The 25093-nt window shown below is 42.8% G+C and overlaps 1 protein-coding gene across 9 annotated transcripts in view; it reads left to right on the top strand.

Moving 5' to 3' along the window:
* GCNT2 (glucosaminyl (N-acetyl) transferase 2 (I blood group)) overlaps positions 1-22307 on the top strand; it is a 108008-nt gene extending 85701 nt beyond the window's left edge. For 4 of the 9 annotated variants that reach the window (XM_063724662.1, XM_063724663.1, XM_024247895.3 and 1 more), the window contains 2 exons: positions 14256-14348; positions 19356-22307. In XM_063724662.1, coding sequence (XP_063580732.1) covers positions 14256-14348; positions 19356-19546 — 284 coding nt within the window. In that variant the 3' untranslated portion in view covers positions 19547-22307. 9 annotated transcript variants of the gene reach the window in all.
* Positions 22308-25093: the final 2786 nt, after the last annotated feature.

Raw genomic sequence — 25093 nt, forward strand, 5'->3', positions numbered from 1 at the left:
TAAAGAAAAGAGGCTTAATTGCCTCACAGTTCCACAGGCTGCACAGGAAGCAAAATGCTGGCATCTGCTCAGCATCTGGGAAGTCCTCAGGAGACTTTCAAACACTGTGGAAGGCAAAGAGGGAGCAAGCATCTCACGTGGCTGGAGCAGGAGGAAGAGCAGAACGGGGAGATGCCACACACTTCTAAACAACCAGATCTCACGAGAATTCTATCACGAGACAGCACTAGGGGGATGGTGCTAAACCACTGGAAAATGCCCCCACGATCCAATCACCTCCCACCCAGACCGCAACTCCAACGCTGAGGATTACAATTCAACATGAGATTTGTGCAGGGACACAGATCCAAACCATTTCACCTCACCTAACAGTATGTCATGGCTTTCCATGTCATGAAGAATTTGTCACCATAATTTTTAGTAGCTCTGTAGAGTGCTATCATTTGAATGCAATATAATTTATTTAGAAAAGCCCTAACTTACGGACCTTTGGGAGGTCTTATTGGTAATCAGTTGTTTTGTTAATAAAATTTATAATTAATGATGATAGATACTTTAATAGCACTATGTACCAAGCGCCATTCAGAGGGTTTTAAGTGTATTATGTACTTCACAATAAGTTCACATGGTAAATGTGCTGTTTTTACTCTAATTTTCAGATAGGGAAACTGAGGAACAGAGAGATTAGATAACCAGTCAATGGTCTCACAGTTAGTAATTGACAGAGCAGGCACTTGAATCCTGCTTAGGTTCGAGAACTTGCTTAGGTTTCAGAATCTCTCCTCTGCCTCAAATAATAATTTATAAATAAATTCCTTGAGACAGATTCCAATAGATTGAAATGCTGAGTCAAATGGTATGCACTTTTTTTTTTTTTTGAGATGGAGTTTCGCTCTTGTTGCCCAGGCTGGGGTGCAGTGGCACGATCTCGGCTCACTGCAACCTCCACCTCCCAGGTTCAAGTGATTCTCCTGCCTCAGTCTCCTGAGTAGCTGGGATTACAGGCATGTGCCACTACGCCTGGCTAATTTTGTATTTTTAGTAGAGACAGGGTTTCTCCATGTTGGTCAGGCTGGTCTCGAACTGCCGACCTCAGGTGATACGCCTGCCTTGGCCTCACAAAGTGCTGGGATTACAGACGTGAGCCACCACACCCAGCGATATGCACATTTTTAAGGCTTTTAATCCAGAATGTCATATTGCTCTTCCAAAAATTGTACCAATTTATACTCCCACTTGCGGGTTTGAGAGCTCCATTTCACTCTACCTTTTCCACTATGGGGCATTATTATTTTCGAAATCTTTGCCAGCTTGATAAGTATAAAAAGAGGAATTACCAGATGCAGTGGTACATGTCTGTAATCCTAGCCACACAGGAGGGTGACATGAGATGATCCCTTGAACCCAGGAGTTCAAATCCAGCCTGCGCAATATAGCAGAGACATCGTCTCTAATAAACAAACACAAAAAGAGAGGCTACCTTAGGGTTTTAACTTTAGTAACTTTAGTTCCTAACAAGGTTGAGCATGTTTTCTTATGTTAGATATTTGCATAAGCCAAGGTGCAAATGTGAAAATGGAAGGCCAGTTCAGGAATTCTCAGATGTGTGGCAGGACATTTGGGTGTGTGTGGACAGTGTTGAAAGATGAGGCCTGGAACCCAGTGTTGCAAACTACATGTCAACAGGGCCAGACAATGTAGGTGAATGAAACACATTGGGGCCAGGGTGGCCAGAGAGCTCCTGGATGCCTAAAGCCCCAGTGAATTGTTGTCAAGGGACAATAGGAATTCAGACTTCCATAGAAAATCTGGTTTTTCCATGTTGGCTCAATTCCACCCTACTGCAGGGGTCAAACCAAACAGGCCTACCAATCAAATGTGGTTTATGGGCTCCCAGTCTGCTGTTTGTAGTCTGGAGGTGTCTTAGTCTATTTTCTGCTGTGTAACAGAATCCCTGAGACTGGGTGATTTATAAAGAAAAGAAATGTATTTGGCTCCTGATTCTGGAGGCTGGGAAGCTCAAGAGCACAGCAGTGGCATCTGGTGAAGGCGTTTGTGCTGCATCATCCCATGGCGTAAAGTAGAAGGGCAAGAGAGCACATAAGAGTGAGAACCAAGAGAGGGTCAAGCTTGCTTTTACAGTAAATCCACTCCTGTGATAATGAGCCCAATCCTGCAATAATGAACCCATACTCAAAATAATGACATTAGTCCATTCATGACGTCAGAGCCCTCATGACCTGGTCAGTTCTTAAGGTCCCACCTCTCAAAACTGTTGCACTGGGGCTCAAGTTTCCAACACATGAATTTTGGGGGACACATTCAAACCATAGCAGAGGGCAAGATTATAAAAGCTCTTATGTGTTGTGGTCAGCATTTTGGGATCTTCCTGGCCAGAATGTGATCTATAGAACTGAAGTGATGGTTCTGGCCAGGGTTATAATTCTGAGGAGGTGGCTGGGGCAGTCTGCTTGGTTAGTGACAGTATGAAGCAAAGGAAAGAAATGACAGTTCAGAATCTAGCTCTTGAGGGAGGAGATAAGCACGAAGCTGTGTCCAGGGGGAACAAAAGTAGAAATGTAAAATGAGAAATGAAGTGAGGAGTTGGAATTCTGGTAAGGGTGGTAAGAGGTGGCAGAAGAGGTCTAGGATGAGGGCAAGTCTGAGTTTGCTTTTGTTTGTTGGAGGGTGAGTGGTGGTGGGGCATCTCAAGCTGGCTTGAAAAATCAGACACAGGGTCAACCATTCAAATAGAAGGGTGACAGGATCAGTGCTGATTATAGGAAGAGCCATCTGGTGGTACTGACTGCATCTGGTGGAAATACCGCAGACAGAAAGACCCACTGGCAGGCAATTACAATCGTCTTGATGGAAAGATATTGAGCACCTGAGTGAGGACTGTGGCATCAAAGGAAAGCAAAAGGTATGTGTTTGAGCAACACTATTATCAGCCAGCTTGGAGAACTGCTGGTAGATTGGAAATCCATCGGGGACTCCTGTACTGTTCAAAATTTCAACAGTCGTAGCTGGAAGGGAATAAGTAGTGCATCAGGTTAATCGTGAAGGTAAAAGATTTTGAAGTATGACAGGGTTTAGTGGAGCAAAGAAGGGAACATTCTCAGGCTACATGTCTGGGAGTATGGAAGCTGAAGGCCTTCACCACCTCAGGAAAATCTGCTATAATTAGAAGAGTGTTTGACAAGAGCTAAAAATTATAAACAGCAGAGATGCGTAGGCAGGCGGCCAATGGACCATGTCAGCATTGTAATGAAATCTGAACTGCTCTGAGCCAAGCATTGCCTATGTTTCTCAACTTTCTACTGACATTGCCTAGTCTTCACCAGAAGACTGTCCAAGAATGACTCTGGCTTGAAGGCGTTTAGGCTGCTACTGAAGATATTGATAAATATAAATTCTCTAGATACATTAAGCTGAAAACCCCAAGAGTATCCCATTCATGGCTTTACCTCCACCATCTATCTACTCTGGAATGTTGGAGGCATGCCAGAAAGTATTTGAATAAGTGAGTAAATTATCTGGAAACAAAATCAACAAGTTCTTTAGCGCATCTGTACTCCTAAACTAGAACCTAGAAAATTCACTTAAATTTTCTAGGCTCTAGTTCACATAGCTTGGTATCGAGGGAGAAGCATTAGGAAATTTTTAAAATCCATTCATTTCTAAAATTCAGGGGTTTTCCTCCTCTCTTCATTTCATCTTTTCCTTTTAAACTAAGGAGTGAATTTGTTGGCAGTTATGAGATGTGAGCGCACAGATGTCATATTAAGAATGCTATACCACTGTCTCAGGGACTACAAAGCTAGAAACATCCACATCAAACAAAACAGGTCTCTTTTAGTAAGTTTCTTGTGTTAAAAATCCTAAATAGGCCAAATGTGATGGCTCACGCCTGTAATCCCAGCACGGTGGGAGGCCAAGGTGGGAGGACTGCTTGAGTCCAGGAGTTTGACAGCCTGGGCAACACAGTGAGAGGAGAGCCATATCTATTTAAAAAAAAAAAAAAATCCTAAGTGATCAATTGATCAATCAACCAGTACTGGTTGGAAACAAATATATATTTTTAATTAATTTATTTATTTATTTATTTTGAGACGGAGTCTCGCTCTATTGGCAGGCTGGAGTGCAGTGGCGTGATCTTGGCTCACTAGAACCTCCGCCTCCTGCATTCAAGCAATTCTCCTGCCTCAGGCTCCCAAGTAGCTGGGACTACAGGTGTGCGCCACCACGCCCGGCTAATTTTTGTATTTTTAGTAGAGACGGGGTTTCACCATGTTGGCCAGGATGGTCTCGATCTCTTGACCTCGTGATCTGCCGGCCTCGGCCTCCCAAAGTGCTGGGATTACAGGCTTAAACCACCGTGCCTGGCCTATATACTTTGAATTTCCAAAAATGACCCAAATTAGCAATCAGAATAAGAGGCTACAAGTTATTTAACACTACAATTCCCTGCCATTGGGTAATTTTCCATTTTTTTGTTGTTAAAGTTAATTGAATTATTAGAATTAGTCACAAGCACAATTACTAAATTAATGAAGCAAATAAAACTCAGATGTATATCAATAAACTTTTGTAAAAAATATAAAACCAATACAACATTAAAGAAAGTTTTATGGCCGGGCGCGGTGGCTCAAGCCTGTAATCCCAGCACTTTGGGAGGCCGAGGCGGGCGGATCACGAGGTCAGGAGATCGAGACCACGGTGAAACCCCGTCTCTACTAAAAATACAAAAAATTAGCCGGGTGCGGTGGCGGGCGCCTGTAGTCCCAGCTACTCAGGAGGCTGAGGCAGGAGAATGGCGTGAACCCGGGAGGCGGAGCTTGCAGTGAGCCGAGATTGAGCCACTGCACTCCAGCCTGGGCGACAGAGCGAGACTCCATCTAAAAAAAAAAAAAAAAAAAAGAAAGTTTTATAAGTAAGGAAAACACTGGTATTTCCTCCACTCACATTTCACATGCAAATATTTGTGCTTGGTTTATTAATAGTATACAATTTCATATTCTGGTGTTTTTATGGGGTTTCTTTTGTTTGCTTATTTTTTTGATTCAGAGCCTCACTCTGTTGCCCAGGCTGAAGTGCAGTGGTGCAATCTCGGCTCACTGCAACCTCTGCCTCCTGGGTTGGAGCAATTCTCCTGCCTCAGCCTCCCAAGGAGCTGGGATTACAGGTGTGTGCCACCATGCCTGGCTAATTTTTGTATTTTTAGTAGAGACAGAGTTTCACCATGTTGGCCAGGCTGGTCTTGAACTCCTGACCTCAGGTAATCCACTCCTCTCAGCCTCCCAGAGTGTTGAGATTACAGGCGTGAGCCACCGCGCCCGGCCTTTGTTTTTGTTTTAACTTTAGATCAATAATTCTTAACCAGGGGTGATTTTGCACCTGAGGGGACATTTGGCAATGTCTGTAGAGATTTTGGTCTGTCACATCTGTGGTTGGGGACCTGGTACTGGCATCTAGTGGGAAGCTACTGGGAACGCTGCTAAACATCCTAAACAACATAGGTCTGCCCCCACAATAAAGAATTACCTGGCCCAAATGTCAATAATGCTGAGGTTGAGAAAACTGCTTTAGATTATGGTAAAAAAGCAGTCTTTTCCACAGATACATTATCCCCATGATTTTATTAAAGGGATTATATTTTCAACCATGTATTTAGTGGTTATGTATGCCAGGCATTGCAAAGCACTGTACGCAGGTTTTTCTCATTTAGCCCTCCCAAAACCCTGTGAGGTTTTAAAGACGAGTACACCATGTCTTAAAGAGATTCAATAGTTGTTCAGAGTCATACAGTTAGTAGCAGCAATGCTTGTCTATCCGACTTCAAAGCTGGTGCTGTCAGTTATCATGTGTAATGTCATAATGAACATCTTCATATACAGATTTCTGCACTTTAAAAGTTCCCTCCGTGGCTTATTTTGAAGATATTAAAGGGTCAAAGGGAATTGGCAGTTATGGTGGCTTTTCCTACATGTTTCTAAATTGATTTTCTACAGCTGAACCAATTTCAGCACCACCATTGAACTGTGAGAAAGCCCTTTCAATATATTCTCATCAGCATTGGCTATTTAACATTTAAAAACAAAATTCCTTGTTTTCTTCAGAAATTAAAAAGTATATATGTGAGCTTAAATAATAAGCAATTTCTGGAACTTGTTACCACAGATAGTTCTCCCAAAATGAGGACCAAACTGTGTAAGAATAATAAGGAGAACGTCAAGTCAATATAAATAAAGCTTGCATTTCAAAGAATCATATTTAACAAATGCAGTTATTTGAGTAAGAAAGGCTGAGCCCCAAGAAAAACATTCCTGGTTACTCTGTAAACTTTGCCTCAAATGCTCTGTTTATATAAGCCTATGAAGAGCAAATGAGAGAATTGGATTTTATAGTTTAAAATGTTTTCTCAGATAATATTGACTTTTTTTTGCCCCGTCCTAGAAATAATGAAAAATAGGCCTTTGCTAGGATTCTTGTGAATGAAGGGTACGCTCCTACCCATACTCCCCATAACTACCCTCCCAGAGTCCTGACAAAGAATAGTAATAGTGATCCTAACAGCAAATATAATAATAATAGAATCGAGTCCAGTATTTTTCCAATACTAGTTGTATCCCATTAGAGGATACAGAAATCACTTTAGTAGTTTTTGATCAGAATTTTTAAGATGCAACTAGACCAGAAAACAACATAAAATTAACAAGTGCATCGCATGTAATAAGCACAAGTATTGTTTTATGAAACTTGTTTGCTTTATATACGTGTGTGTGTGTGATGGTATACAGTGTTTTTTCTGTGGGTTGCAGTCTAAAAGGTTGAAAAGCCACTGATCAGATCTACCTACTTCATTTGAGAGGTGAGGTTTGGAGACATTAGATGATGTCCAGGGATACCCAGCTGGTTAATGGCAAAGCTGGAATGAGAACGGAAGTTCCCTAATCCCTAGGCCAGTGTCTACTCCATCAGGGTGCTCAGCCTGGGATCAGTCTCTGGCGGCGGGCAGGAAACAGGCTTAATAGAGAGGCTTTTGGGGAGTAGAGAAGGAGCAACTGGACATTGGCAAGAGTGATGGGACTGGTAGCTTTGGGATCTCCATGTATCTTTCAGCCCAAGCCAAATTAAATTACTTACTGAGCAGTGAGCACATTGTACATTCAGGGTCTTCAATCTTAAGCTTGCCGTTATCTCCTCAAAGTAATAACCAAGTGATGCTTACTAAGTATTCAAATTGAGCTGTCACCAGAAGTCTTGTTGAATATTTTCTCACTTCGCTAAGCAAGTTGAACCAAGCAGGACAGACATGGAGAAAGGATGATTGCTGATCACCCAGGTCATTATTGAAGGGCAAATTGAAATGGGTTGGTGCTTGCTAAGAAGGTAGAAGAGGCCAGGCACAGTGGCTCACGGCTGTAATCCCGGCATTTTGGGAGGCCAAGGCGAGTGGAGCACTTGAGGTCAGTTCAAGATCAGCATGGCCAACATGGTGAAACCCCATCTCTACTAAAAATACAAAAAATTAGCTGGACGTTAGTGGCACGCACCTCTAGTCCCAGCTACTTGGAAGGCTGAAGCAGGAGAATCACTTGAAGCTGGGAAGCGGAGGTTGCAGTGAGCTGAGATTATGCCACTGGACTCCAGCCTGGGCAACAGAGCAAGACTCTGTCTCAAAAAAAAAAAAAAAAAAAAAAAAAAAAAGGAAGAAAGAAAAAAAAGGTAGAAGAAATGCTTTTTGGTACTGAGAAGTAGATAAGAGATTATTACACCTTAAGTTGCCATGTCTATTGGGAAATCAAGACAGCATCCAGGCCTGTCTGATCCTCACACAACCTAAACGGTCCTCTCCATCAGCACTAAAGACTGACTGAGTGAATGGGGCCACCCTTGCATTGGGAATGGACGCTCGTTCATTCCTTTAACATTGGTTGAGAGTCTCCTGGTGGCCAAGTGCTATGAAGTCAAAGGCACTGTGAGAACTGGTCCTCTGCTCAGTGCAGCTTTCTCCTATAACAGGTGGGCTGATGCCTTCAAGGAGGTGATGTGAGAGGTCTGTTAAAATGCATATATTCGTAGCAGTGGAAACAAGTTAGTTACAATTAAGCCAAGGATATAGGGACCAGATTCGCTCACAAGAGTAGATTTTGAGTGAGAATAGAGTTAGTAAGAGACTAACCTAGAAACCTGATGAAGACTGAGGGAGAGAGGTCAAGGAGGGGAGGAAAAAAGGACAGTCCTGTTGCTCCTCAGGACAAGCTGCATCCTCCTCCCAGTGTTGCTTACAGCTCAGAGCTACTCACACTTGATCACACACAAGAATCTTCTGGGGATCTTGTGAAGATGCTGACATTGGATGTTGGTACAAGAGGCCTGGCGTGGGTCTCAATTTCTTTTTTGAGGCAGGATTTCACTGTGTTACCCAGGCTAAAGTGCAGTGGCCTGATTTTGGCTCACTGCAGCCTTGACCTCCCAGGCTCAGATGATCCTTCCACCTCAGTCTCCCAAGGACCTGGGGTGGCAGGTGCACATCACAACGCCCAGCTAATTTTTGTATTTTTCATAGAAACGAGATTTCTATATGTTGCCTAGGCTGGTCTCAAACTCCGGGACTTGAGAGCTACCTGCCTCCGTTACTGGAAAGGGATCCCGATCCAGACCCCAATAGAAGGGTCTTGGATCTCGTGAAAGAAAGAATTCTGGGCGAGGCTGCAGTGCAAAGTGAAAGCAAGTTTAAGAAAGTGAAAGAATAAAAGAATGGCCACTCCATAGACAGAGCAACCCCAAGGGCTGCTAGTTGCCCATTTTTATGGTTATTTCTTTAAGATATGCTAAACAAGGAGTGGATTATTACCCCTTTTTAGACCATAGAGGGCAACTTCCTGACATTGCCACAGCATTTGTAAACTGTCATGGCACTGGTGGGGGGTGTAGCAGGACGATCAGAGATCGCTCTCATCGCCACTTTGGTTTTGGTGAGTTTTGGACGGCTCCTTTACTGCAAACTGTCTTATCAGCAAAGTCTTTATGACCTGTATTTTGTGCTGACCTATCTCATCCTGGTTGTATCTGGAATTGGTGGGTTCTTGGTCTCACTGACTTCAAGAATGAAGCCGCGGACCCTCGCAGTGAGTGTTACGGTTCTTAAAAGCAGCATGTCCTGAGTTTGTTCCCTCTAATGTTTGTGTGTGTTCGGAGTTTCTTCCTTCTGGTGTGTTCGTGGTCTCACTAGCTCAGGAGTGAAGCTGCAGACCTTTGCAGTGAGCGTTACAGCTCTTAAAGGCAGCATGTCTGGAATTGTTTGTTCCTCCCAGTGGGTTTGTGGTCTTGCTGGCTTCAGGAGTGAAGTTGCAGACCTTCATGGTGAGTGTTACCGCTCATATGGGCCATATGGACCCAAACAGCAAGCAGTAGCAAGATTTATTGCAAAGAGCAAAAGAACAAAGCTTCCACAGTGTGGAAGGTGATCCGAGCAGGCTGTCACTGCCAGCCAGGGCAGCCTGCTTTTATTCTCTTATCTGGCCCCACCCACATCCTGCTGATTGGTCTATTTTACAGAGAACTGATTGGTCCATTTTGACAGGGTGCTGATTGGTGCGTTTACAATCCCTGAGCTAGACACAAAAGTTCTCCATGTCCCCACTAGATTAGCTAGATACAGTATGTCAATTGGTGTATTGGTGCATTTACAAACCTTGTGCTAGATACAGAGTGACGATTGGTGCATTCACAATCCCTTAGTTAGACATAAAGTTTCTCCAAGTCCTCACCAGAGTAACTAGATACAGAGTGCCAACTGGTGCGTTCACAAACCGTGAGCTAGACACAGGGTGCTGATTGGTGTGTTTACAAACCTTGAGGTAAATACAGAGTGCTGATTGCTGTATTTACAATCCCTTAGCTAGACATAAAGGTTCTCCACGTCCCCACCAGACTCAGGAGCCCAGTTGGCTTCACCCAGTGGCTCCCGCACTGGGGCCGCAGGTGGAGCTGCCTGCCAGTCCCGCTCCGTGTGCCCACACTCCTCAGCCCTTGGGCGGTCGATGGGACTGGGCACCGTGGAGCAGGGAGGGGCGCTCGTTGGGGAGGCTCTGGCCGCGCAGGAGCCCATGGCAGTGGGGGGAGGCGGGCAGACAGCTAAGGCCCAGGGAGAAATCCAGTACAGCAGTTGCTGGCCCAGGTGCTAAGCCCCTCACTGCCTGGGGCGGCGGGGCAGCCGGCTTCTCCAAGTGTGGGGCCCCTCAGCCCACGCCCACCCGGAACTCACGCTGGCCGGCAAGCGCTGCGTGCAGCCCGGGTTCCCGCGCGCCCTCTCCCTCCACACCTCCCCGGAAGCTGAGGAAGCTGGCTCCGGCCTTGGCCAGCCCAGAAAGGGGCTCCCACAGTGCAGCCGCAGGCTGAAGGGCTCCTCAAGCTGGGCCAGAGTGGGTGCCAAGGCCGAGGCACCGCCGAGAGCGAGCGAGGGCTGCTAGCATGCTGTCATCTGTCATGGTGACTTAGAATGCGTAACCATCTGGGAGTGCGGTCCAGTAGGTTTCAGCCTCATTTTACCCAGCTCATATTTAAGATGGAGTTGCTCTGAAACCTCAGCCTCCCAAAGTGTTGGGACCACAGGCATGGGCCACTGCACCTGGCCAGATTCTGCATTTCTTTCTTTCTTTCTTTCTTTTTTTTTTTGAGACATGGTCTCACTCTGTTGCCCAGGCTGGAGTGCAGTGGTACACCTCGGCTCACTGCAACCTCCACCTCCCAGGTTCAAACAATTCTCCTGCCTCAGCCTACTGTGTAGCAAAGACTACAGACGCGAGCCATCACACCCGGCTAATTTTTGTATCTTTAGTAGAGAGGGGGTTTCACCACGTTGGCCAGGCTGGTCTTGAACTCCTGACCTCAGGTGATCCGCCCGCCTCGGCCTCCCAAAGTGCTGGGATTACAGGTGTGAGCCACCACGCCTGGCCAGATTCTGCATTTCTAACAAGCTCCCAGGTGCTGCTGATGCCCTTACTCTTAAGAGCCACACTCGAAAAGCAAGGCTTTGTGACCACTCCTGCCAGATATTTCTGTGCCTCAGGATTCTTTGCAAAAAGAGTAGAATTCAACTTGTTCTGTTTGCCCTTCTTTCCCCTTCTGCTTTTAAAAATGTAATGTTTTAATGCACAAACATGCATAATATCTAAGCACATATGTGTTTGACACCTGTCATTAAACAGGAAGTATCGAAGTTGAGGTTTGGAATTTCAGTAACAGGAGGTTAGTAGGTGTTATGTGTTCATTTTATAAAGACAGCAGGTAATTAATTATAAATGTCACGATCTTATCTCTGCAATAATGGAATCTGTTTCTGAGTAAGAGTCAGTTTGGGATTATCAGTATTAAAGAGAATGAAAAGAAGAAAAATGTCTTGTGCTTTCAAAAATACAGTCATTTCAACATTAAATGACTTTTTGTCATGGGAATGTACTCTTCATACTTTTATGATGTAGTTATTTAATAGACATTGGCTCATAATAACACGTCAGCTAAGCACACAGATGTAGGTAAATAAGCCAGATTCTCTCTTTGCTTTCCAGACTCTCCTTCCCCATCCCACAGCGTCACCAGACAAGTTTTACTCCAAATTCTTTTAAAATGTGTGTTAAGAACAAAACAAGGTAGCTTCTTTTTAGATAGGCAAGCATCAAAATAATTGTAAAGTATTAAAATGCAAGTTAAAGAAATAGAAATATTGCTTAATAGTGTTTTTCTTGAATACTTGAATACTTTTATTAAATAAATTCAAGTTTAGGTAGCAAGAAGAAAAGACTCTTGCCTTATAGAGAGCCCTTAGGATTTAAGACTCATGCTGTTTACAGGAAAGGCTGTAACAAAATTTAATTTTAGTTAGGAAACCTGGTTACAAATCAGATCATCATATAATTATCATATGACATCAGGGTAAAAGAACAGACCTTTTTTCTTCTGAAGATGCACATTTTTATTAATTTTTTAAAAGCCTAATTCAATTAAATTTCTTTAAAATATTGGTATTGTCCAATTTTTTCTTTATTAAAAACTGTTAAAAATATTCATTGTCTTAAGTAGCTTTTTTCTTCTTTTATTTTGGGAATGATCCCTCTCTTGTCACCCAGGCTGGAATACAGTGGTACTCAAACTCACTGCAGCCTTTAGCTCCTAGGCTCAAGCAATCCTCCCACTTCAGCCTCCCCAGTAGCTGGGACTACAAGAGTGCACCACCACGCTTGGCTAATTAAAAAAAAAAAAAATTGTGGAGATGGTGTCTTTCTGTGTTGCCCAGGCTGGAGTGCAGGTGTGCAATCATTGTTCACTGCAGTCTTGAACTCCTGGGCTCAAGTGATCCTCCTGCCTCAGCCTCCTGAGTAGCTGGGACCACAGGTGGGAGCCACAACGCCTGCCTAATTTTTAAAAAAATTTTTAGTAGAGATAGGGTCTCACTATGTTGCCCAGGCTGGTCTCAGACTCCAGGCCTCAAGCAATCCTCCCGCCTTGGCCTCCCAAAGCACTAGGATTACAGGTATGAGCCACTGCACACAGCCCTTGAGTCGTTTTTTTTCTCATTAGCATGTGTATTAGCTTTTTACCTGGCACTGCAACAAATTACCACAAATTTAGCAGCTTCAACAACATAAATATATTGTCTTACAATTCTGTAGGACAAAAGCCTGACCAGGCTGAAATCCAGGCGTTGGCTGGGTCAGGTTCCTGTCTGTAGGCTGTGAATACAATCCATTTCCTTGCCTTTTCTAGCTTCTAGAGGCCACTCACATTCCTGGCTGGTGGCTTCTTCCCCCATCTTCAAACAGCAAAGGCAGAGTCAGAGTGGAGCCTTCTCACATCGCGTCACTCTGTCCAGCTCTTCTGTTTCCCTCTTCCAATGTTGAGGACCCCTGTGATTACATTTGGCTCACCCAGATAATTCAGGATAACCTCCCTATTTTAAGGTCGGCTGATCCGCAACTTTAATCCCCCTTTGCTGTGTAAAATAACATATTCTAAAGTTCCAGGGATTAGGATGTAGGCATCTTTGTCTGTTCTGCATGTGTGTGTTTGAGGGGGTGGGTGGAGGCCATTATTCTGCCTACCACAATATATCTTATCAATAATTAAAAAGAATCTTCTAAGAGAGGACTATGGAAATTTGGGTACAGATAGCATTTGCACAGTGCCATTGCATCAAAATTCAGATTGCATTACTCACTGGTGGAAAATGCTGTAACTCTAAAGCAAAGTATTTCTCTTTTAGTTGCATTTATGTTGACTCCCATGTTTTCCTTTTCTTTCTTTTTTTAATTTTTTTTTTTTTTACTTTGAGACAGGGTCCTGCTCTGTGACCCAGGCTGGAGTACAGTGGCACAATCATGGCTCATTGCAGCCTTGACCTTCCTAGGCTCACATGATCCTCCCACCTCAGCCTCCTAAGCAGATGGGACTACGAGCACGTGCCACTACACTCAGCTAATTTTTTATTTTTTGTAGAGACAGGGTTTCATTAGGTTGCCCAGGGATCTTCTTACCTCGGCCTCCTAAAGTGCTGGGATTACAGGCATGAGCCACTATGTCTGGCAACTTCTTCTCTAGTAATGATTTATATATTATAATCTTGGAGTCTAACTATGATTAAATAGACCCTTCAATCTCTGTGACCTATCCAAAATTTATTTCATAGGGTTATTGAAAAACATTTAGCACAGTGTTTCTCAAATGGGGTGATTTTGCTCACCCACAGGACATTTGGCAATATCTGCAGACATTTTTGGTTGTCACAATTGAGGAGAAGGTGCTATTGGCATCTATTGGGTAGAGGCCAAGGATGCTGCTAAACATCTTACAAAACACAGGACAGCCCCCACAACAAAGAATCATCCAGCCCAAGGTGTCAATCGCGCTGAAGTGGAGAAACCCTGGCTTAGCAAGATGCCAACCTACAGCACCCCACCCCTCAACCGAATTAGGTGTTAGTAAATGGATCAGAATTGTATTCATATATTGATTTGTATATTGATTGAATTAGATGTTATACTAATTAGATGATGAGTCAACAACTAAAATTCTGGTCAAAAGATCAACTGGAGGAAACAGAAGATGGGTAGATCAGTACATACCAATCTGTGTGAAATGTGAAAGGTAATAAACTGAAAGAAAGTAAGCCTGACTTAGAGGCTTAATTGATGAAATTGATGCCCTTCTCTCATGAGTCTCATCTCTGTGCTTCTTCTTTATCAACAATGCAGGTGTTCCTGGCTCTATGCCAAATGCATCCTGGACTGGAAACCTCAGAGCTATAAAGTGGAGTGACATGGAAGACAGACACGGAGGCTGCCACGGTGAGGCTCTCGTTCCATGCTTCTAGGCCACTGCCTGTTGGTGTTAGCAGGAAGGTAGCTGTGGAATCCACGGTTCTCATGGAGAGAGAATTGCTGCTATATTTAGACCAATCTGTTAGTTATTGGAGAAGCCAGAGGCTTCAAGACACAGTCCTTCAGAAATAAGTTTAAACATCTCATTGATGTTCTCCAACTTATAATTACCTAGGGAGATGGAAAAATGGGTTCATATCATGGCAGCATGTTTTTCTCCGTGCTAGTTTTCAGCTTTCTTTCTTTCTTTAGAGGCAGGGTCTCACTCTGTCATTCAAACTGGAGTTTGAATGAATGAATACAGCTCACTGCAGCCTCAATATCCTGGGTTCAGGCCTCACACCTCAGCCTCCCAAGAAGCTGGGACCACAGGCATGCACCACCACACCGGGCTAATTTTTTTTTTTTTCTTGTAGAGTCAGCTTTCTTCTTGTGTATTCCTCTTGCTGTGCCTTCTGGGAGTCCAGCTGTTCAGAGGGGAAAGCCATCAGGAGGAGAAGTGATGTCATGTTGGCACCGCAGAGAAAGCTGGGCCCCCAACCCTCAGGCCAGTCCCTGCTCTCCCTACAGGCAGCCTTCCCAGTGGCTTGGAGAGCTGTCGGGGTTTGCACAGCTCTAGCATGATGGATGGCAGGTTACACTAGCAAGAAGAGTTCCCCTCCAAATGGAAAAGAACTAGAAATCCTAAGTCATTTCCATTTCTATAGAATTTTATGAAGAAGAGATTTTATCAGTCCTGGCACACACTGAATTCAGAATATTGCCCAGCATATACTGGGCATGAGTATTAGTTTGCTAGGGCTGCCATAACAAAGTGGCACAGACTGGGTGCTTAACAGAAATTTATTTAGTTCTAGAGGCTGGAAGTCCAAGATCCAGGTGTCAGCAGGGCTGGTTTATTGAGGCCTCTCCACTTGGCTTATAGATGGCATTTTCTCCCTGTGTTCTCACATGGTCTTCCATCTGTGTGTGTCTATGTCCTAATCGCCTCTTCTTCTAAGGAGACCAGTCATATTGGATTAGGGCCCATTTTAAAATTTGGTTAAATTTTAAAAGGTCTCATTTTAACTTAATTACCTCTTTAAAGACCCTGTCTCCACTCTGAGGCATTCAGTGTTAGGATTCAACATATGAATTTAGAGAGAAAAATAATTCAGCCCATAATGTGCAATAAATATTTATTTAGTAAGTGATTGTTTGAACGAATAAATCAATGAATGAATGACAATATGGCGGTTTGGCCTTTTCTCCCTATGGTAACAAGACTTTGCCTCTACTCATCAGTCCATCTTTTTTTTTTTTTTTTTTTTTTTTTTTTTTTTTTTTTTTGAGATGGATTCTTGCTCTGTCACCAGGCTGGAGTGCAGTGGTGCAATCTCAGCTCACTGCTACAACCTCCACCACCCAGGTTCAAGCAATTCTCCTGCCTCAGCCTCCTGAGTAGCTGGGACAACAGGTGCATGCCACCGCACTCAGCTAATTTTTTGTATTTTTAGTAGAGACGGGGTTTCACCATGTTGGCCAGGATGGTCTTGATCTTTTGACCTCGTGATCTGCCCGCCTTGGTCTCCCAAAGTGCTGGGATTACAGGCGTGAGCCATCGTGCCCGGCCCCATCTTAACTGCAGCCAAATGTTAAATGTTTCAGGTGAAAATCTCCAAGTTGCTCCATCTCTACAACTCTCCCTTACACCAGCCTCTTTCTCATGTGTCTCATCCCACTGTGGGCAGCAACGTTCTCATGCCACTGTAAAGAAATTTCAGTCTATTCTGAAGCATGTTCATATATTTACTTTAATCAGCCCATATTTTCTCCAGGGGATAGTGCATGCCACCTGCCTACATTTTTTTTTTTTTTTTTTTTTTTGAGATGGAGTTTCACTCTTGTCACCCAGGCTGGAGTACAATGGCACAATCTCGGCTCACTGGAACCTCCGTCTCCCGGGTTCAAGTGATTCTCATGCCTCAGCCTCCTGAGTAGCTGAGATTACAGACACCCACCACCATGCCCAGCTATTTTTGTATTTTTAGTAGAGACAGGGTTTCACCATGTTGGCCAGACTGGTCTCGACCTCCTGACCTCATGATCCACCTGCCTTGGCCTCCCAAAGTTCTGGGATTACAGGCATGAGCCACCGCACCCGGCCTGTACTACCTTCATCAGCCCTCTTAGCACTTAGAATGATCTTCAACTTGGAGTGCCCATCTCTGATTACAGTGTCTTTGTCACCTCTACTAGTTTCCTTCACCTACTTATGTCTTACTTATTTTACTGTCTTTCTTCCCAGAGCAGAAGCTCCAAGACAGCTTCGATTTTTGACCAGTTTGTTCACTGTTGTATGTCCACACCTAAACCATGTTGTTTTTGGTTTGAATTGGGATTTCCAGAGGTTCAACATTTCAAGTTTTTCCTTCTATGAGCTTCCTTCTGAGGACTCCCTGTCTGACCCGTGTATTGTAAACCACTACAAGATGTCCTCACCAACATTTTTGGTCCTTTTGCCATTTTGACCCTACAAGGCTGATTCCTAACCCTAATCATTACCACCATCTGCTTTTTTTGCCATTTGTACTTCCCTAGGCAGAGTATTGGTGGGGAGTCTTGCGGAACTCTCTTAAGACACACCCACCATTGGGTCCTGTCATCTAACTTCAGCTAGGCCTCCTGGCTACCTACTTATCCTTTTGTTTACCTCATTATTTTCCTAGTGCCCTTCCTAAGGGACACCTTTTCAGCTTTCCTGCTCACCTTTAAGCTCCCAAGGTGTATTAGTCCATTTTCACACTGCTGATACAGACATACCCAAGACTGGGTACTTTATAAAGAAAAAGAAGTTTAATGGACTCATTTCCACGAGGCTGGGGAGGTCCTGGCAGAAGGCAAAAGGCATATCTTACATGGTGGCAGGAAAAAGAGAATGAGAGCCAAGAATGAGAGCTAAGCAAAAGAGGAAACCCCTTATAAAACCATCAGATCTCATGAGACTTATTCACTACCACAAGAACAATCATGGGGGAAACCGCCCCCCATGATTCACTTATCTCCCACTGCGTCCCTCCCACAACACGTGGGAATTATGGGAGCTACAATTTAAGATGAGATTTGGGTGGGGACACAGCCAAACCGTATCACAAGGTTATGGTAAAACAGCCTTTCTATTCTCCAAAGCGACCATTTCAACTTGAAAAAGAACTTTCAAGATATGTGATCAAAATTCATCATCTAGTTTCTTGTCATGTCATCCTGCCCCACCATCTTAGAGCTGTGTGGACACCTTCTTTCACTGTTCCCTTCTGTTTCAAGAGGACAAGTCACCCATCCTCCCAACAAAAGCCGCCAGCTATGGTCTCAGCTATCTGTGGGCCCCCTCTCTCAGACCCTTGCCCTTTTGCATTCTCAGCCTCTCCCTTTCTGCTGCCTCTTCTCCTTCTCTCCGAAAGCCTGTACTCATTGCCCCTATCTTGAAGACATCGAGTTGTCTATGAACCCTCTGCTTTCTCCAGGCTGAAAGATTCTTTCCTTGTTCACTTCCATTTCCTTAAGCGTGTGCTTAAGGCCTGTGTTTTTGGTTCTCACTGCCTGGTCATTCTTTCACTTCCTACAATTCTGGCTTCTTTCCCCAATGACTTCTACTCTCTATTATGCTTCTTCCCAGCCCACTGAATTAATCACCACGTTCTGTCTATCCTTCTGTACTAGCGTCTTCAATATCCTCCCTTTCCCACTCATCACAGACATTAACTTTGAACGAGCTCTCTAGTTTATGTTATTACTGCAGCCTCTTGGTTTCTAATGTACCTTGCAAAACACTTCAAAATTAATCTTGCTAAAATGAGTTTCATCATTTGATTCTTCTATTCAAAAATCTTTAAGGACTGTCCATACTTATGAGACACAAGGCCCAACCCTTCAGTCTGTGAAGTCGGTCAACCAGCAATTGTCCTACTGTGTGCCCAGAAGAATCTCTGGAAAATGGTTGCAACTTCCTACCATTCTTGTTTCTAACCTATTCCCAACAAAACCCCCTCTCCCAGCAGAAAGTCCCCACCCCAAAAGCTGTTGAGGTTAAAAAAAAGTTCAATATTGACGTGTTACATCACTGAGGTTTATTACACATCTAGGCAGAGATACAAAGTAGTCACTTGGATAGACCAGAGCTCAGGAAAAAGACTTACTCAACGCAACCCATAAAGACCTCTCCCACCTGTACCACTGTAGGACTTCTCATCTGTAACTCTCATTTAGTAATACAGTAGGCCCCCGTTATCCACGGGGGGATACATTTCAAGACCCCCAGTGGATGCCTGAAACCACAGACAGTACCGAACTCTAAATATACTTTGTTTTTCCCTGTACATGCATATCTATGATAAAGTTTAGTTTTTGAAGTAGGCATAGTAAGAGGTTAACAATAATAACTAATTATAAAATAGAACAATTATAAGAATATGCTGTAATAAAAGTTATGTGAATAAAAGTTCTGTGAATAAAAAAGTTATGTGTAATAAAAGATATATGCTATATATCTCTCTTTCTTTCTCAAAATATCTTAATATGTTTGGATCATGGTTGACCTCGGGTAGCTGAAACCTCAGAAAGCCAAACTGCAGATAAGGGGGGATTACTGTACGTGAATGACCTTGTAACACCTATTATGTTACTAACACAATTTTAATATTAATTTTGACATAATAAACACAATAATTAACATAATTATTATTATTAATTATTAATTATTTTATGCCTTGTATGATTTAACTCTCATTTTTTTCAAATAACGTATTTGTACCTCTTGTTCTTGTAAATAGAGTTCCAGTTCTTTGTGGGCTGAGACTGCACAATCATATTTCATTTGAATCTTGTAGCATTGGCACAGTTGTAGTTAGTCAGAGAGTACCTCTAGTATTCTGTAAGTTCATCACCCTTTTGAAAGCAAGCATGTTTTGACTCTGTTTCTTGTTCTTTCTTTTGCAGGCCACTATGTACGTGGTATTTGTATCTATGGAAACGGAGACTTAAAGTGGCTGGTTAATTCACCAAGCCTGTTTGCTAACAAGTTTGAGCTTAATACCTACCCCCTTACTGTGGAATGCCTAGAACTGAGGCATCGCGAAAGAACCCTCAATCAGAGTGAAACTGCGATACAACCCAGCTGGTATTTTTGAACTATTCGTGAGCTGCTCATGACTGAAGGGAAACTGCAGCTGGGAAGAGGAGCCTGTTTTTGTGAGAGACTTTTGCCTTCGTAATGTTAATGGTTTCAGGACCACGTTTATAGCTTCAGGACCTGGCTACATAATTATATTTAAAATATCCACTGGACACTGTGAAATACACTAACAGGATGGCTGGGTAGAGCAATCTGGGCACTTCAGCCAATTTTAGTCTTGCTGTTTCTTGATGCTCACCTCTATATTAGTTTATTGTTAGGAGCAATGATAAATTTAAATGACCTCAGATCTTTGCACCAGATACTCATCATATACAAATGTTTTAATAAAAAAGAGAACTATAGATAATACTGTCTAGGAAAATAAGAATTAGGTTTCTTTGAAGAAGGAATCTTTTATAACACTTAAACAGTCACCGCTGTGCCCAACCAGACAGATACTGAAACAGCTTTCTGGGTAATTCACCAATTTCCTTTAAAACATAAGCTACCTGAATGGAGAATAGATCTTGTTTCTGAGTTTCAACACTAGCATTTTTGGCTTACTCATGGACAAAGTTCTGTATATAGTATAAAGTCATTAACAAGAAACAGGATATGCTTTAAGACAGAATTCACTGTCTGTTGCTTCAGTAAAAGGACCTCGGGGAATAGAACATTTCTCTCTTATATGCCAGAATGTAGGCTGGTACCTATGTCATGTCTTCCATTGAGAACACTAAAAAGTCTTTGCAAGAATGCAGATACGCATTCAAGAGAGGCGCTATCACATAGATCTAGTCTGAAGTCTGGCACACTTCCCTCTTCTATGACCCCCTTCTCCCCAGTATCATCTTACTTGCAAAATAGAGACCAAATGCTATCCTGTGAGGCTTTTAATTGCACCATAGTATGCTCTGAGTAGCTTTACACTGCCTGGTACTGATAGTAGTGGCTCGATTTTTAAGAGCCTTCAATTGTAGATGAGCATCTCTGTTATTTATCCCTCATTCATCCATCCATTCATTCATTCAGCCTTCATTCAATAAACATCTCTTGAGTGTCTATTATGTACAGGACATGTACTGAGACAAAAAGGAAACATAAGAGCTTTTTCACTCTAAAAATCTTGGCAATAATGTCAACACCAGAAAGCCTCCTCTGGAGAATCTTACAGAGTGATTGTAGTTTAATACAGGAACGCACAGGGCTGTGTAGCATGATACCAGGCCCAGGAGATCAGTAATTACAAATTAAGGGTTAAATCAGAGATTATTCAACAGAGAGGGAGAAAGGAGGAGACAGAGCGAGGACCTGTTTGTTCCAGCCATTCTGGTATTCCTTTATGTATCTAATTTCATTCAAACCTCACAACAGTCTTGTGAGGCCCTTACATAATTACTCCATTTTGCAGATGAAGTAACTGAGGCTTAGAAAGGTTAATAGCACCAGGGAACAATTTCTCTGTGTGAGAATTGGGACTCTGTTGCTGGTCTTCTCAGTTCATTTCCTGAGGTGGATTTACTGACAGAAGGTGAAATAAAGCCATATTTAGTATACCAGAGAAGGTAGATTTTAAGAATGGTCTCAGTGTTAATATTGAGAAAAAGTCCTCTCAGCTCAGAAAAAATGTGAAGTCTACTTTAGTATTCCTGTAATACTAAACCGTTGAGTTTCTAAATATTTATTTATTCTAACAAAAAGCAATTACTACAATGGATGACACATTTAATGAACACAATTTTATTTTCTTTCTGTAACTGTGCCTGTTGAATGTCAATCATATTTAAAGGGAATGACGTTGAAGTAAAACCTTTTTTCTTGCTACTGAAAAAAATGGAATTGTTTTGGGTGGTAAAGGGTTAAGGAATAGGGAAGGCTGGTCACACAAGCAACTCTCGAAGGCCACATGTGAAAACCTGTCACTTGCACAGGGGCCAGCCCCGCTAAGGTGACCAGACTGGGCTCCAAGCACAAATTGCCATTGCTGTAGATGGGACTGTATCCCCTCAAAATTCATGTGTGGGAGCCTTAACCCTCAACGTGATGGTATTTGAGATGGGGCCTTTGGTAAGGGAAGTTTAGATGAGGTCACGAGGGTAGGATCCTCATGATGGGATGAGTCCCCTTATAAGAGCTCTGGCTTGGGCCGGGCGTGGTGGCTCATGCCTGTAATCCCAACACTTTGGGAGGCCAAGGCAGGTGGATCACTTGATGCCAGGAGTCCCAGACCAGCCTGTCCAACATGGTGAAACCCCATCTCTACTAAAAATTATAAAAATTAGCTGGGCTTGGTGGCATGTGCCTGTAATCCCAGCTATTTGGCAGGCTGAGGGATAAGAATCGCTTGAACCCAGGAGGTGGAGGTTGCAGTGAGCTGAGAGCACCCCACTGCACTCCAGCCTAGGTGACAGAGCGAGACTTTGTCTCAAAACAAAATAGGTGGGGGGGTAGGGAATGCACTCAGGGTCAGCAGTGGAGTTTAAAAATTGTCTCTTTTCAACTTATTTAAATGACAGCACCTGAGAAGAAGAAACGTTTTACACTGGATGTTCCTCATGTAGAACGAGAAATCTTTCTGGAATTGATGTTTACATGTCCGTTGTTGGTCATCTCTCCTATGTCTTAAATACTTTAATGTTGGAAGAGCATAGTGTTTGGGCTAGTGGGTTTCTGACAGCCCATAGGAATGCCCTGAAACTACTGTATCTGATGTTTGTTTTCGATGAGGTTCCATGTTTTGTTTTCTTGGGAATAAATTAATATATTGTTTTCCACTTTGGGGATACTGTGTATTTTTATATGACAATTGGTTAAAAATCCACTAAAGGATATGTCTAACAAGGCAATTCTCCCGGTATTAAACAAAATTTACATTCATACATACATGCATACCTGTCTAAGAAACATCCATCCACTGAAAAATCATTAAACTTTCCCATTGTGGGGCGCTGGGGAGAGTAACTGGGAGTGATAGAGAGAAGACGGCGCAATAGAAGATTAGTGTCATTTGAATTGGGTATAACTTTTTTTTTTTGGTAAGGTTACAACTATTTTTAAAATTTGAGACAGGAATAAGTTAACTTATTATTTACCTGCCTTTATTATTCATTTAAAAAAATCATGATATACATTAGGAAAAAGTTTTATGTTAATATTACCATAATTACTGATCAAGTGCCAATGTTTTTGAGCAGCATTTCAGTTGTAAGTTTGCTAAACATTGCCTCTAACAGACATATGGAAAATGATCAATTCCAAAAAAAAAAAAATCATTTAAAGGACATCTTATCCATCTTATTTTTCAAATAAAAATATTTTCAAGCTAAAGTGAAAAACAAACATTTTAAACTGTAATAATAAATACGTACATGCTCATAAACATGGAAATAATGAAGAATATAGAATAAAAAGTGCACTACTTTCTCCAGACGTAATCACTTATTTGCTTTTTTTGGTTTTTGTTTTTCTGAGACAGAGTCTCACTCTGTCAACCAGGCTGGAGTGCAGTGGCACAGTCATGGCTCACTGCAACCTCAACCTCCTGGGCTCAGGTGATCCTCCCACCTCAGCCTCCCAAGTAGCTGGGACCACAGGCATGTGCCACCGCACATGGCTAATTTTTGTTTTTTTTTGTAGAGACAGGATTTTGCCATGTTATCCTGCCTGGTCTCAAACTCCTGGGCTCAAGCGGTCCACCTGCCTCAGCCTCCCAAAGTGCTGGACTACAGGCTTGAGCTACCACACCTGGTCAAGTGCTTTCTCAGTGTACTGATATAATCTATAGCAGTCTATCCAGTAGAATTTCTGTAATGATAAAAATGTTCTACATCTGCACTGCCCAATATAATTGCCACTCACATAAGCTAATGAGCTCTTGAAATGCAGCTAATATGACTGGGAAATATTCTTTTACATTTTATTTAGCTTTAATTGTAATTTTTTTTTCTTTTTTTTTTTTGAGACGGAGGGACTCATCCAGGCTGGAGTGCAATGGCGCGATCTCGGCTCACTGCAACCTCCACCTCCCAGTTCAAGCGATTCTCCTGCCTCAGTCTCCTGAGTAGCTGGGACTACAGGTGCATGTCACCATGCCCAGCTAATTTTTGTGTTTTTAGTAGAGAGGGGATGTTGCCATGTTGGCCAGGCTGGTCTCGAACTCCTGATCTCAGGTGATCTGCCTGCCTCAGCCTCCCAAAGTGCTGGGATTACAGGTGTGAGCCACCGTGCCTGGCCAGCTTTAATTAATTTAAATAGCCACATGTGACCAGTGGCTACCATTGGACAGCACAGTTATAGAGGCAAACATCAGTTATATGTATGTGCTTGTATATATAGTGTATATACAGTGGGAATCCTAAAAACACAAAGATATACTGGCATATTTGAATTGATTATATAAATAAAAAATAATATATCTTTGCAACTTGCTGTTTTAGTTAGACGTTTCTTTTTTTTTCTTTTTTTTTTTTTTTAAGAGAGACTAAGTCTTGCTCTGTCACCCAGGATGGAGTGCAGTGGCATGATCATGGCTCACTTCAGCCTCAAACTCCCGGGCTCAAGTGATCCTTGCATATCAGCCTCCCAAGCGTGTACCACCATGCCCGGCTAATTTTGTATTAATTTTTGTAGAGATGGGAGTCTCACGATATTTTCCGGGCTGGTCTCAAACTCCTGGCCTCCAGTGATCCTCCCACCTTGGACTCCTCAAGTGCTGGGATTATAGGCGTGAGCCACTGCACCTGCCCATAATGCAATTTTAAATAGTAGCAGTGGTAGCAGCTTTCCTAGTGTTGTTTCCAACATTAAAAAGCACGTTGAATTACTGTTGTTGGAGATTTGATATAGCTTTTTAGTAGACACCTTTTATTGAGTTAAGAATTACAATAGCAGAAAATAAATATAAGTGTTATGCTTCTAATTTTTTAAATCCCAGTTGCTATCTCTTTTTTGTTGGCTGATATAATTATGGGTGACAATGTGGTATTTTTAATTTTTTTCCCCACATATTAATTCAAAAGGTAAGAAAAAAGGTTTCTACCCCTGCTTTTTTTGTTTTGAACACCTACACTTGAGTATAGTGGTGTATGCCAAGCAAGAGATTGGAGCAGGGATCCATTTAAACAGAGAGCCACACAGTTGGAGTTTGGCAACACAAATGCCTGAGCTGGAAGGTGTCTATTGTAACTCCTCCCTCTACTGGGTGGGTTGGTTTAGGGATTCAGGGGTCAAGCCAATTGGAAAGCACATAAGTGGACAACCTCTGAGGGCTGACTTCTGACCTTGGAACAAGGATGTCTTTGAGAGGAGGAGGACATGGGCGAAGCTGACTCTGCTCACCTATCCATGAGGAACACCTACAAGCTCTGAAAGTGGTGAGAATCCACAGTGGCCAAATGGAAGGTCAACCTCGACAATCCTGTTTGAGCCCAGGCAGCCTAACCTGCATCTCCGGAAGGATCCTGGGGGCTATAGGAGACAGGCTGGCAGAACTATCCAAAAGGGTTCCTGACAAAGAAATACAGGACTCAGAAGCTGACATTCAACATCAAGTATCAGACTG

Source organism: Pongo abelii, chromosome 5, assembly GCF_028885655.2.
Source record: "Pongo abelii isolate AG06213 chromosome 5, NHGRI_mPonAbe1-v2.0_pri, whole genome shotgun sequence".
NCBI lineage: Eukaryota > Metazoa > Chordata > Mammalia > Primates > Hominidae > Pongo > Pongo abelii.